This window comes from Bison bison, unplaced genomic scaffold (assembly GCF_000754665.1).
Source record: "Bison bison bison isolate TAMUID 2011002044 unplaced genomic scaffold, Bison_UMD1.0 scf7180017864215, whole genome shotgun sequence".
In the NCBI taxonomy this organism is placed as follows: domain Eukaryota; kingdom Metazoa; phylum Chordata; class Mammalia; order Artiodactyla; family Bovidae; genus Bison; species Bison bison.
In genome coordinates this window covers 11467113-11482151 of record NW_011494787.1, presented here as the reverse complement: position 1 = coordinate 11482151, position 15039 = coordinate 11467113, and the positions used below count along the sequence as shown (strand labels likewise).

Sequence of the window (15039 nt, the reverse complement as noted above, 5' to 3'; positions counted from 1 at the left end):
TTTAAGGCTGCCATCTATGGGGTCGCACAGAGTCAGACATGACTGAAGCAACTTAGCAGCAGCAGAATGTGACAATCCTGCTTTGCCTTTAAGAAATAAAGGCTGCTGTCTGACTGTGTGCATCGGAGAGGCAGGATCATCCCAGAGCCGCCTTTTCCACTCTGTTTCCTCCCCCACCGAGCTGCCTCTCTGGACTACTGAAAGAGCTGAATCCCATGACCTCCTGGCAGCCCAGCCTGGCTTACCTTGACCAGGCACTGCAGCCAGTGGAGCCGGCCCTTGGGGGGCAGGTCCCTCCCTGAGATGTCCTGAGGCTGCTGGGGCTATCAGCTGCCAACCTGTCTGGGTCAGGCCTGCTGCCAAGTTGATTAATAAGTGCTGGGCTGATACTTCTAGTAGAGCTCAGACCTGCTGATTTTATTTCCCACTTGCTTAGATCATTTCATTATTAAATTAAAGGTTGTTGTGATTTAAACTGAACTGTCAGGCAGCCTGGGGACGAGCACAGGGTTTGGTAAAGAAACTGAACCTGGTACTGCACTTACTAAAGGCAATCTCAATTTTTTCTTTCTCTCAAAGAAATAACTCAAAACTCCAAGGGCTGGAATTAAGAACTAGAACCTTCCCCTGCTGTGTCAGGAGCCCACATAGTGAGGCTGCCACACCAGGAAAGGGAGCTGATTATAAATAGCACAAAGAGCAGCATCAGTCAAAACTCACTGATGTGCCTGAGCAAAATGTTAAAAGAAATAGCTTCTGAAACAGGAAGCAATGATTTTCTTATATTTTTGTAATTTAAAATGCTAAGGAATGAAGACAGTACGTATACATATAGGTTAAACGTTCTCACACACACACACACTCTTACACACACACACACACACACACACACACACCCTGCATACCCACACAGAACCCAACTGAGCCCCTTTAAGGAAATGATGGATAATTATTAAATTGAAAATAGCAAAATCACAAGTTGTAGAGCCTCACAGAGGGAGCAGCTGTCCTTTTTATGTGATTTATTTAGAAAGTCTGTGGTTTCCCCTTTTGAAATAATTTTCCTGTATGTGTGTATGTTGTTGTTGTTGTTGTTTTTCTAGCTGCGATGGAAACCATTTGAGATTCCAAAAGCTTCTCAGAAGAAAGTGGACTTCGTGAATGTAAGTCAATACTATCCACACCTGCCCGCCACTCTCTTCTCTCCCATGGTGGGCGATACAGCCACTTTCAGGCTGGATGCCAAGCAGAAGCAGCCTTGGAGGCAGGCAGCAGACAGAGCACCACCTGCCTCTGCCTTCCAGGCTGGCCAAGGGATGTCTTACTTACCAGCACCATATGGCCCCTGACACCAAAGGGCACTCGTGAGCTATTTACAACATCTCCAAACAGCCAGTGGAAATCGAGCATTTACTGACTTCAGGTTTCTTTGTTCTTGGCTAGAACAGGGGTTCTAAGCCTTTTTGTTCCAGGGACTCCTTTGATAGTCTGGAAGCCTGTGTTTTTAAATGCATAATTTAAATTACATAAAATTACAAAGTAGCCAATTATATTGAAATATAATGATAAAATATTCAAATAACAAATTTGGCTTGCTTTAGAATAATATATATGCTGCCTTTTTAATGCACTAAATCACAAGATCTATGAAAAGATCTAATAACTATGGTTATTAAATGTATGAGCATAAATGATATTTTGAGATATCTGAAACGACTATACTGTTACAGGCACTTCTAAAACCACTAGGGTTTGTTGCTTACATTCATTCACATTAATTCAAGGAAATGATAAATTTCAGTCAAAAGTTAGAGAAATACATATATCATTTTTTTTTCTCATCCAAGGTCATGAACTCTCCAAAATGGATCCCTAGATTAGAATAGCATCAACTCAGGGTGGCAACTTCGGTTAGCGCAATGATGATTAGAAGTTCTGATTGGTAGTTACAGGTGCTGGGATTATTGGAACATCTCTGCTCAGAGAAAGCATATGTAGGGGAAAGGCCAGGAGCTATAAGAAGGTGGGGCTCAAAGAAGCCGGGGGAGGGTTGTGCAGACCAACCTCAGTCCATGGCTTACTTAGGGAAGAGTCCAGGTACCCAGCCTTAGGCCAAACTGTTTGTATCCTATCAAATTCTTTATCCATATTAAATGCTCCAAGCCATGTGCAAGGCTCATCAAAATAGGCCCCAAACTTGCAAAATGAGTTAAAATACCAAAAGAAATTCCTCACCCTGGTTGAATTATGGATATCTGGAGAGCAGAGCTCCCTCCTTTCAGAAAGGCCCGTGTGTTAAGGTCTTTGGGACTGTGGGTTATTAGCAGAGAGGATTACAGTTGGTCAGAATACTTTCCTCTATCCTGTTCTGGAAAGATTAGAGCTGACCCTATTTGTAAGCAGACAGCTGCCCAGGTAGTGATGTGTTATCTGAGGATCATTCACTGGGCCCTAATGCTGCAACCTTCCTCCCCAAGCTTCCTAGATGCCTGATTTTACCTCCAAAGGAAACTCTTCTTCAGGGTGATCTTAAGCACTACACTGATAAAATGTCAAGTAATGAACTGATGTTCTCTAAGGTCAATTCTGATGGAGCCATTAAGTCAATCCAGATCTAGGGCCATGCCTAGCAATGAGGGTGGGCCGCCATCTACAAAACATAAGTCAGTCAATTCCAGGCTCCCCATAGGAAGCCTGGTCCCAAAGTGAAGACCCTAGTAGAACTTGCCTCTGATTCTCAGGGACCTAGGCTGGCTGCATTCACCTTTCCCTCTTGTGCGGGTCTCTCCCAGGGCCTGCACACCTTGTGTGGAGCTGGAGACATCAGGTCCAACAATGGGCTTGCTATCCACATTTTCCTCTGTAACACCTCCATGGGGAATAGGTAAGTGGCTCAGACCTACAGCAGGTCAGCCCCCTTCCCTAAGAGCTGCTGCCCAGAGGGTGAAGGCTGGGTGGTTGTTTTTGTTACTGCTTTTTTCTTTTAACCCCAGAGCAATCTTAATACACATTTAAAAATAATGACAATAAATGAGCATTTCTATCTTGACTGACTCCTGTGACATAAATAGGAATGTCCTGTGTGTGTGTGCTAAGTTGCTTCAGTCGTGTCTGACTCTGCAACTCCATGGACTGTAGCCCGCCAGGCTCCTCTGTCCATGGGATTCTTCCAGGCAAGAATATTGGAGTGGGTTGCCATTTCCTCCTCCAGGGGATCTTCCCAACCCAGGGATCGAAACTGTGTCTCTTTGACTGGAAGGCGGTGGGGGTGTGGGCTGGTGGGTTCTGTACCACTAGCACCACGTGGGAAGCAAGAATGTCACATAACAATGCAAGCAGAAAAGGAAAAATGGGGCACTGGAAGCTGGAGTAGTCCAAGAAGCATTTAGACCTTAACCAGGTTTGAGTCAGAATGTCCTTAACTTCTAAGGTTCCCCAGGGCTGTTCTTGAGTCCAAAGTCATACTACCTGAGCAGTCATTAGGACTACCTGTTGGTGGCAGGTCAAACTGACAGACTAATAACCGTGTAAGCTTAAAGATCCTGAATAGGAGAACTTACATGTTAGATTTTTTTTTCAATCAGAAAAACTTATATATAAAAGGTATTTTTCCTGTTTCTTTGGAAAGCAGAGTATCATAACAGTTTTGCCCACTACCTCTGGAACCAGACCACTGTGTTCAAAGCCCAGTCCTTTCTTCCTGGCTGAGCGACCCTGGACTAGTCATTTAACTTCTCTGAGCCATGAATCAGGGCCAAGATCATGGCCCCATGACAAGACACTAGAGATGTTCAATGTGATATGAGGCCCCTCCTCTCCCTCTCTACTTGAGCTATTAAATGCATTAGCCTTTGTTCGGTTCCTTTTACTTTCCATCCACCCTCCTGCCTCAGAGCAGCCTTCTGCCTGGAATGTTCTCCTACATCACTCCCATCCCCAAGTCCTTGCCTAGATGATTTCTTCAGATCTCAAGTCAAATATCCCCTCTTCAGGAAAACCTTGGCTGCCGCCTCAGACTAGATCAGGTCCATTATTCTCTCAGTTTCCTGAACTTGACTTTCATGGTGCCATTACAGTTTATGAGATGGTTCTGTAATTGTTGGATTGCAGTCTGACTTGCTACTAGACTCTAAGGCTCCATGAAGGCAAAGATGAGGTCATTTTGCTCATCATTTTATGCCTAGCACTAAGCCTGGCACAGCCTATCTACTGAGCAATAATTTGTGCAGTGAATTAATTTGTCTGGACATTGTTAAAATAGAAAATCATAGGAATTATTCTATACGTTTCAGATGTTTTTACAATTCAGATGGAGACCTCTTGATTGGTGAGTTTTAAAGACTTTAGATCCTTTCATTGGTAATTGATCCCTAGTTATAAGCTGCTTTTTAATTGTATACATATTACTGTCCTTTCAATCTGTCTTATTTAATGTAGTCTACAGACTGAGGTGTAATGGCAATTGGTGGTCTGGAAAAGATTCCTTGTACCTTCAAGCCCATACCCTATTTCCTGGTCTCCCTGTCTTTACTCATTTCTTCTGGGCCTTTCTGATATGCAAGCTCTGGGCAACTTAAAAGAAATAGAGGGTAAAATCAACGTGTGATTAACTTATTGAGATAACTCTATTTACCTTCAAACTTACCCAAGTAAAGATCATCTGTCATTGATATCTGCAAATTTGTATAAATACAAATTTTCATGAAACCATCAAGACGGAAAGTCTAGTAGGGATTTCTCTGGTCTCCTGATTCTGTTTTTTTTTTCCTGATTCTTTTTTGATGGTCTTAGTACTGACATTTTGGAATGAACGTTTTGATGTAAACCTTAGACATGCAAATGCCAGCTTCCTGCTGGAACTATCAGAGATGGGTCTTTTTCCATCCTATTTCTGCTGCCCTTTCTGGTCAAGCCACAGAACTGTGCAAATACAAGCTCCTTATCTGGCAACCACACATAAGAAAAAAGCAGAGTCAATTTTTTCATTCATGCTTTTCTAGAAATAGCCAACTTAAGTTGTCAATTCTGACATTTTCCCCCATAAAACTCAATGAAGAACTTTTCATTTGGAATGAAAAAGCAAATGCCGCCCTTAAGCCTTTCACTCTTCATGAAGTGGTTCTTACATGAAAGGAGTTACTCACTGCTGCCTTGTCTTTTATGTTAGTTCCCCAGAAAGGGAAACTTCTCATTTACACCGAGTTTGGCAAGATGCTTGTTCAGCCCAACGAGATCTGCGTCATTCAGGTTGGTGATGTGTCCCCCTCTCCTCCCAGCTTCTCCCTAATTTGGGAGCAATCAGATGTTGCAGCTGCTGCTATTTCTAACTCTAAAATTTCTCTATCATGTCTGAGCAATGGGGAGGGAGTTTGAGTTATACAGAAGGCTCCCTGTGTAGAAGGATTAAGCAGCCTTCTGTGCCTACTTTGTTTTAAAATAGCACACAATCACAAAGCAAAGAGCATTGTCAATTTACTTTCCTTAATATTTCTGCACACTCTGGATGATACTCTGGAGGGGACAGAAGGCAGTGAAGATGGATTTCTTTAAATTTTGGTGAAATCAGGGCACTGTTATCTCTGAACCCAGTGAGAGTGTAGGCTAGAATTGGTTTGGGTCACATATGTGATTGGAGGTTAACTTTTTTTAACTCATCTTTCAGCTGGTCACCTCTCCAACATAGCTCAGCAGACTATAGAATTATTTGTGTATGTGAGGTTGGCTGTAGCTCTTGGGCAGCTTCTTTGTAACTATAGGTATGACTGGTGAGAGCACACCAGTGTCTACTTTCTGTTCCAGAGAGGAATGCGGTTCAGCATCGATGTCTTCGAGGAGACTAGAGGCTACATCCTGGAGGTTTATGGAGTCCACTTTGAGTTGCCTGACCTGGGACCAATTGGTAAATCTTCAGTGCAAGCTTCTAAGCCTGACTTGAGATATAGGACATGAATAATTGCATGAAAGTTAAACATCCATCTCTCCTCCTTATCTCACTCAAACTACAACTTTCCTCTCTAGACAACTTCTTCTCCAGACCAAGTGTCATTGGGAATTTCAGAACATATTAGAGTCCCCTGAACAATCTTATTTCAGGCCTCTAAGTTCAGGGGCTCCAGGTGGTATAGTTGACCCATTTGATGAGATGATATGAGATGATAGCTTCATTAATTAGCTGGTCAGTGCACCAGTCCATCAGTTTGTCCCAGTTCCCATGTTGTGATGAGGGTAATGACCAGAACCACATCAAGGATGGCAAAAGCCTCTTCCCATCACATACATGCATAACAGAGAACAGCCCAGCCCAACCCACAATAAATCTTTCTCTAGAATAGTATACAGACCACTGGAGAGCAAGACAATCTGTAATAGATTTCAGGTTATACAGTGTCAGCCCTAGAGGATATAAAGTCTGGGTTGCTGTGAGCCAAGTTTCCAGGAACAGCTTCATAGCAATCATAAGTTGATGGAAAGTTGAGGAGAAATAAAGAGGCGAGGAGGAGAAGGGGATGACAGAGGATGAGATGGTTAGATGGCATCACTGACTCAATGGACATGGGTTTGGGTGGACTTTGGGAGTTGGTGATGGACAGGGAGGCCTGGCGTGCTGCGATTCATGGGGTTGCAAAGAGTCAGACATGACTAAGCAACTGAACTGAACTGAAAGAGGAAAGGGACCAGTTTAAGAAAAAGTGTACAAGTGGGAGTGGATTTTGTAGATAGAAGAGAGATCATTTTCTTGTCAGTGGCTTGTGTGTAGACAATAAAGTGGGAAAAACCATAATAATGGCAGGGGCTATGTGGCTATGGAAAGGGGAAATGGACTGAAAGAAAGTCAGTCTATGGATGTCACATTCCTACTGAGCATCTTCTACAAAATCTACATACTTAAGAGTCCAAAAGTGTGCCTCACTCAGTGCTGTGAAGGAGCTAGAAACCACAGCCTCCATGAGGCAAATGAAAACCTTCCAAGGTGAACCAAGGTCCCCCACCCCCGATTCTTCTGGCAAGCTGGAGGCAAAGAGAGCAGGGTCTGAGAAGTGGAGGTGGTAGGAGGGGATGTTCTCAAACCATCTCTCGAGTGACAGGAGTGGTTGGGGAAATCGGCCCTTGGTTTCATCTTTGGCGTGTTTGCTGAAGGTGGTGGCCACACCTCCCAGCTCTTCCCTTTCCTTGTCAACAGATTTTTTAAGAGCAAAACAGGGACAGGCCAGCATGTGCCTTCTGGTCAGTCCCCTGGGGGATCCAGATAGTCAGAGGAAGGTGGGAGGCAGCCGAGAGGCAGCTGGAGCCACAGTGGGCCATCTGTCATCCTGCTCTCCATCCACTCTTCCCACTTTGGTCTGGTTTCCTGCTGCTCCACAGCCAGCAGAGCCTCCAGGTGCCATGCCACATGTACCCTCTGGAAAAAATATATAATTGACTAACCAGCTGGGGGCCTATTTTTTTTTAACCCCAGGAACTAGAAATGATAAAACACTCCCTAGGTCTCTCCTCTCAGAGTTAAATTATGTTTTTGCACTTAGATTTTTCATTTCTGATCTTCTGATTTATTTTCTTTCTCTGGAGGGAACACTCACAAAGCAAAGGTGAGCAGGCAGGTCTCCCTCAGTGGCAGACAGATTTGTCAGGCTGCAGAGCAATGGTGCAGACGTGGACTGATTCTGAGTCCTGTCTAAGGAGCAGAGGCGTGCCTGAGGCTACAGTGTGTATCCTTCTCCTTCTCAAGGACTGTCGATGAGTTCTAGAGTTGTCAGAGTTTTATTAGGAAAAAAGCTCTAGTATTCTATCATATCTTCCCTTTTCCTCTTTTCTACTCTCTTCCTCTCTTCCCCTCCCGTCCCCTATAGTGGTAAGGTAATGCATGGAAAATGTTTATAAACCATATTCACTCTACAACTTTAGGAGGTAATGCTGGTGAAGATATTTTCAGGATTTCTTTTTCTGACCAAATTTCTTGGGTCCTCCTTGAAAGGTACCAGACTGGGATTCCAATGAGTCTTTCAACAAGGATAACAAATTGTGGAGTGGCTTTTGACGTGGAAGAAAGCCCTTTCTCTTTGTGCAACAGTGGCATCATTCCTGTGTGATTTCAGAAGTATCTAAAAGACTTTTGGATCATTATATTCTAGGAGCCAATGGCTTGGCCAATCCTCGTGATTTCCTGATACCTGTTGCCTGGTATGAAGATCGCCAAGTGCCAGGTGGTTACACTGTGATTAATAAATACCAGGGCAAGCTATTTGCTGCCAAACAGGTAAAGTAAGTGGCTTGACAGGCAGGGGAAGGAATGAATAATTATTAAGCACATTCTGATTGCCAGGGCTTGTGCTAAGTATTTATATACATTATTTCATCTTTACTACATCACTAAGATATTACAATAAGGTACTATTTGCCCTGTTTGTAGTCATGAAAACAGTCCAGGTAGTGATAACTTACCAAATGTCACAGTAAATGACAGAATCAGCATTCAAACCCATATCTTTCTGACTCCAAAGGTCATGCTGTTTCTATTCATCAAGCAATAAAAACCCCCACAATACCTAGGTCTCTATAACTCGTGGGGGAACATAATAAACAGGCAGGGAGGTATGGCCTGAAAAGGAAAATTAATTTATAGCAGTTCATCTAAGACTTATATTTATCAATAGTCACCATATTTCAAATACAAGCAATGACTGATAGAAAACAAGCAAAACTCAGTTAATTAGTTTGACTTGGTTGATAGCACCAGACTGGTAAACTCAGGAGATAAGCAAAGGCATTATCTATAGCCATACCACCCGGAACATGACCAATTTCAACTGATAAACAAAGGCATAGATAATAATAATTTTAAAATAATAATATAATATGTAATATACATTATTGCTTAACTTACTGGATATATAATGTAGTAGAATAAAGTAACCATATAATAAAAATAATCCAAAGATCTATTCTATTTACCATTATTCATGGTTTATTTTTGCCCATTTAACTTATTGCTTTTATGTTGCTAAGGCATGTTATTTTCTTTGGACAGCAACTAGAAGGTATGCTAACCAGCAGAGGCCAATCAGTTTTGCATTTAAAATTAAATTCTGAGGGTTAATTGCCATCCTCATTGATTCATAGTCACCCTTGTATTCTCTGGATTGGATTTCTTAAAATGCAATTCAGAGACTATTTGCATCAGAAATTCTCAGGGTGGCTTGTTTAAAATGCACATGCTTAGATACTACTCCAGCCTGGCATAAATGATAACCTCTGGAAATTCAGTGTGGAAATCACATTCATTTAAAGCATATTCCCTGTATTGTATATGATATACATTTGACAGAGAAGCACCATTCTAGAGGCGGCCAGCAGCTCCATGGATTTCCACTTTCTAAGTGAACTCTATGAAAGTCGTTCTCCCTTGTGTGCCATGATCTGTGCCCTGGGAGACTGACCTCCATGGACTGTATCACCTGGACTCGCTAGCCTAACTACCTTCCTATAACAGAACAGCGATCCTCTCTTAGGGCAGACCCAAGAAGCATCACCTTAGGATTGCTCTGAAATCTCAAGTCCTTGGGGCTGGAACTCTTAGAGAACTCCTCACCATCCTCACTCATCAACCCAGGAACTAAATCTACCAGATGCTCCTCTGAGAGGTAGTTACCTGGAGAGCAGTCACAGCCAGTGCCTGCCCTCAGCACTGGAAACCCAGACAGTGGCCCAGATTGTCAGAGAATTGCTGGCAGCCACAGATTCTCACCATTGCATTAATATTGTTGAAAAGGCACTACCTGGCTGTGCTTCTGCTGCACATGTGATCAGAGGCAGCTATAGCTTAGGAACTGGAAGAATAGGGTCAGTGGCTTAGGGAGGACAGTTTGAGAGAAAGTAAAGCAACCATAGGATGATTCAGGGTGATATTTCTCCCAAAGGATGGTATTATTAAGTTATGCAAACAGAATCAAATCAAGAAAGAGACAGTAATGTCAAGTACAAACTGAAGAATCATAGCTATAAAAGTATTATGTGCTAAAATCACCCTTTCCTGCTTTTTCTTTTTGTTGATCAGGATGTCTCCCCATTCAATGTTGTGGCTTGGCATGGGAATTACACCCCCTACAAGTACAACTTGGAGAACTTTATGGTCATCAATTCAGTGGCCTTTGACCATGCAGTAAGTCTGGCCCATGGAGGAACCCTGGGGAGAGGGTACCTTTAGGTTGGAGAGGTCCACAGTAGATACCTGGTGTTCACAGACTCAACTTTTCCAGTGTTGCCTTGGAAGCTTGAGACTTAAGTCATTTGTCATTGTGTTGACAGGAATTTGAATCATCTGCTGCAAGGCTTCAGTGAAGGAGTAAATAACCTACCAGAGGGAGATCCAGACTAGACATTCAACATTCACCCTGCCACACAGCTCAGTTCTCTACAGGGTACTCACAGTAACTTTCCTTCCTGGCTAAGAATACGATTTCTTCCTAGACAATGTATCCCAGTAAGAAAACCAACTGCTAATGTCAGTGATGGAGTATTGATAAAGGAAAATTCCTAAATTTGGAAATTTCTCTGTCCTGCTCATAAATACCAAAGGTCTGCCTGCCCACTTCAGAGCTTCCACTCCTGGCTCTTTTTAGCTGAGATGGGATTGACAGCTCTCTTCTGAAGTTACTCGTAACATTCAGTGCTTGAATTTAAACCAAAGAAATTCTAGAGTATGAACTCGGTCATATTTTTCACTCAATCAGGGACTGCAAATAGGTCCCCAGTCTACAGTGCAGGCTCCCAAGGACCCACTTCCATGATAAAGTGCTAGTTCTGAGATCCTGGGGGAAAGTTCACTTTGCATAATAGATTAACTTAGCCCACAGTCTGGAGGGGCAATTAGAGCAGAAGTCAAAGAATCAAAGACAAAACGATTACTCTAAGCCAGTTCAGCTTACCTCTTGGGACTCAAAACTACCTTTCTGAAGAGCAGCAACTCGATAAAATCAAGAGACAAGAAAATGAGGCATCATGCCCAAAGCAGCAAAAAAAGGATCCTGAGACACTGAAAGAGCTTTTTTTAAGCCTCACTGCCTTTTAACAGTTTCAGATCATTTCTCATGACAGATGAAGAAGTATTCATTCTTGCAGCATTAAGGGTTTCTTGGCTTGCATTTACACAGACAGTTTCCTTTGTACTGCGGCTATAGTCATTTTCCCAAAATTCAGACCTGATCTTTCTAACACTACATTAGAAACCTTTGCAGGTTCCCTGTGGTTTAGGATTAAGTCTGAGCTTTGAAGCGTGGTGTCCTATGCTCTTCACCATCTGGCCCTGGACTTATTTCCCAGGACCACCTCTGCCCCTCTCCCTCCTGCTAATGCACTCTGAGCTTTAGCTTTCTTGCTTCTTAACAAAATCTCTGTGCATTTTGACGTCTTTCCTGTTTTCTATGCTTAAAATGCCTTTTTGCCTTTTCCTTCCTTTCCTTCCCTTCCCTTTCTTTTTTCCTACCTTCTTCCTTCCCTCCCTTCCTTATTCCCTCTCTTTTTCTTTCTTTCTGCATTCATTCTTCAGGACCCACCTCAAATATCACCTCCTTTGTGAAGCCTTCCCTGATCTTCTCAGGAAGAGATACGCACTCTGTACCCCTTTGGCTCTCTATTTACAAAGATAGATCGCTCTTGGCACCTTGCTGTGATTCTTCAGACACTTGTTTCGTTACTCCTTCTGTCCCCGTCACACACACTTGCCGCTGCCACCAGTGGTGCTGAAGGGCCAGGAATAGAGTTCAATCATCTTTGAATCCCCAACCCTCACGTGACATCAGAAAGCAGACCTGATCACACTGATTGCCGTTAAATTTGAATCTCAATCTTTCCACCGAAAGAGTCTAACGTTCTTTACAAATCATAGTATTGTCCCCCAACCTATTCCCTTCTACACTACCACCTCCCAGATGAGTGACGTATTAATATTTTAGGCCTGAGAGTCAAACAAGGGTAAAAAAGCCATGAGGATACCGTCTGGAATCTCAGTGATTGCTCCAAAGAGATGTGCACCCTACATCTATCCCAACACTCAGATATTATTTTATTTCTATTTCCACCTCACTCTGAGCATCCCTTCTGCCAAGAGCTCCCTGCAGCACATGCCAGCTCCAGTCACTCTGACCTGAGGTTGGGAGGCAGGCACTGCCGGTTCTCAGACCCACAGGGTAGTACTTACATGAAATGGGGGCTCAGCAGGGTGAAAAAGCTGCTCAGAATCCCCTTAGCTGCTGTTAATTCCTTTTGCTTCAAGCACAGCAGGAGGGGAAAGTCAGATGAGTGATTACTGCACCTCGATGACAAGCCCAGACTTCATAGCCTGGCCTGCAGTTTGATCAGAAATTACAGTGTCACTTGAAAACCCCTTCAGCATGGGGGATGTGTGTCATTGTTGGTCACCTCCCCCTTCATCGTGTCTTCAGGCTCTCCTTGTCCTTCCTTTCCCAGGACCCATCCATTTTCACGGTATTGACTGCTAAGTCTGTACGCCCTGGAGTGGCCATCGCTGATTTTGTCATCTTCCCACCTCGATGGGGGGTTGCTGATAAGACCTTCAGGCCTCCTTATTACCACAGTAAGTCATTTTGCAAGTTACATTTGGGAAAAAAAGAAAGAGAGAGAGACAGCTGAGTGGTCAACATGACCCCTGGGGAACACTGCTAGAGGTATTTCTAGAGGCAGGATGTCCTGCCCTGGCTGCAGTTCAGAATCCTGCCTCCCAAGGCCTAGTGCTGCTCCCTAGACTGTTAGCTTCTTAAACATCACAACTTGTGATGTTTGGCATCAAGTTGGCAGTGGCATGTTGACTCTAAGGAGAAAACCCTGTGTAATGCCTAGAGCCCAGTTCCTCTGGCCCCTAAGAGAGGCATAAAGGCTGGTAAAGCTTGAAGCAAGACATTTCTTTACATTTCAGGTGTAAAGGGAGGAGGATCTGTGGGCTGTTGTTGCTTAGTTAGTTGTTTGGGGAAAGTTCATTATCTAAGTCTGACTCAAGGGCCAATAAAGTGTGCCTTCTCCAATGGTTTTGAAAGGGAAAAGCAGATTGCAGTCCACACCAGGGGACGGATCCTATTCTAGAAGCAGTTTCTGCAAAGCAGTTGTTGTCTAGAACAGAACTTATCAAATCTATTATTTTAATTTTATTAATATTATTTATATTTGGTGAAAAGTGAAAGTGTTAGTTGCTCAGTCATGTCTGACTCTTTGCAACCCTGTGGACTGTAGCCAACCAGGCTCTTCTGTCCATGGAATTCTCCAGGTAAGAATACTGGAATGGGTAGCCATTCCGTTCTTCAGGGGATCCTCCTGACCCAGGGATTGAACCCAGGTCTCCTGCATTACAGGCAGATTCTTTACTGGCTGAGCCACCAGAGAAGTTAAAAATTATTGACCCTTTCTTTATGACTCTGTAATAAGTTCTTCAAAAATATTAACACATTTAATTCTCATAACTGTTGTGAGCGATAGGTATCATTATCCTTTTTTTTTTTTTTTTTAAGAAGATGCAACTGAGCTGTGAAGGATCGAGGCCTCACAGTTTGTTAAGTGGTGGAGTCAGTGAAGTACAGGTGAAGTACTGGACATGAAGACAGTCTGATGCCAGAGCAGACAGTCATGGGCATTAGTGGATGTCCCTAGCACAGTACCCAGTGCATGATATGCATCCAATAAATATTTATTTAGCAAGTGAATGCATCACCAAGAATGAATAAAGTTAACTCATGGTGTACTTAATGAAGGTGGCATTTTTAATTGTGCAGTAGCTAGCTATAAATTCAACTAAATGTCAATGCACAATTCTCCTTTCTGGAGATTGCACTTTTGTACACAGAGTTCTGGAAAGACTCTGAGGTGCATTTCAGCTGTAACATTCTTTTTTTTTTTTAAAAAAAAAAAAAGCCCCTTTCTTTAGTTAACCTCAGCACTTTCTGTCTCTCTGAGGCTTTTCTCTATATGTGCCCAGGTGCCAGGGCTTTGACTAAAATGAGCATTGTAGGTGTTTGCAGAGGGTGGAGGACAAAGGCCTTCAGAATGGAAGAAGGTTACTTCATGGTCAAATGTCAGCATCGCCTTTTTCAGTGACATCAGCTGAAAAGGATGCAATTGGTCTAATGCTTCAAAGACACCAGATACTTTGTGAATAGAGATATAACAAATTTTGTCCTTTCTGAGAAATATCACAGCCATCAAAGCCCATCACATGTCCTAACTGTTGTCCTCCTAGAAGTTAGTCCCCTAGAGGACCTGTTGTCAAGGCGAGAGGCTTGGTCTGGATTATAGTCTGACTCTCACATACTAATCCTTGGTACTTCCCTATTTCACATAGTTCTGTATGGAGGGGGCTGTATGTGCCAGAGGTACTGGTTTTCAAATTTTAACATATGTCAGTGTCACCTGGAGAGTTACAATATAGATTCCTTGGACCCACCCTCAGAATACCCAGTGTAGGGCCTGAGAATCTGTAGGTTGTTTTTTTTTTTTTTTCCTAATTGGAGTATAATTGCTTTCCCATGTTGTGTTAGTTTCTGCTGTACAATGAAGTGAATCAGCTAGATGTATCCATCTATCCTCTCCCTCTTGGACCTCCCTCCATGACAATTCGCATTTGTAACAAATTCCTGAGTGATGTTAATGCAGCTGTTCCAGGAACCACACTTTGAGAGTATTCAGTTCAGTTCAGTTCAGTCGCTCAGTCGTGTCCGACTCTTTGCGACCCCATGAATCACAGCATGCCAGGCCTCCCTGTCCATCACCAACTCCCGGAGTTCACTCAGACTCACGTCCATCGAGTTGGTGATGCCATCCAGCCATCTCATCCTCTGTCGTCCCCTTCTCCTCCTGCCCCCAATCCCTCCCAGCATCAGAGTCTTTTCCAATGAGTCAACTCTTCGCATGAGGTGGCCAAAGTTTTGGAGTTTCAGCTTCAGCATCCGTCCTTCCAGTGAATATTCAGGACTGATCTCCTTTAGAATGGACTGGTTGGATCTCCTTGCAGTCCAAGAGACTCTCAAGAGTCTTCTCCAA

The 15039-nt window shown here is 43.2% G+C and overlaps 1 protein-coding gene across 1 annotated transcript in view; it reads left to right on the top strand.

Annotated features, from left to right (window-relative positions):
- The window catches only part of HGD (homogentisate 1,2-dioxygenase), a 42980-nt gene that overhangs the window by 21864 nt on the left and 6077 nt on the right, over positions 1 to 15039 (top strand). Inside the window, exons 5-12 of the mRNA XM_010845391.1 lie at positions 1104 to 1163; positions 2793 to 2884; positions 4293 to 4327; positions 5168 to 5247; positions 5800 to 5899; positions 8130 to 8254; positions 10052 to 10156; positions 12463 to 12589. Of these exons, the coding sequence (XP_010843693.1) occupies positions 1104 to 1163; positions 2793 to 2884; positions 4293 to 4327; positions 5168 to 5247; positions 5800 to 5899; positions 8130 to 8254; positions 10052 to 10156; positions 12463 to 12589 (724 nt within the window). The remainder of the gene's footprint in view (positions 1 to 1103; positions 1164 to 2792; positions 2885 to 4292; positions 4328 to 5167; positions 5248 to 5799; positions 5900 to 8129; positions 8255 to 10051; positions 10157 to 12462; positions 12590 to 15039) is intronic.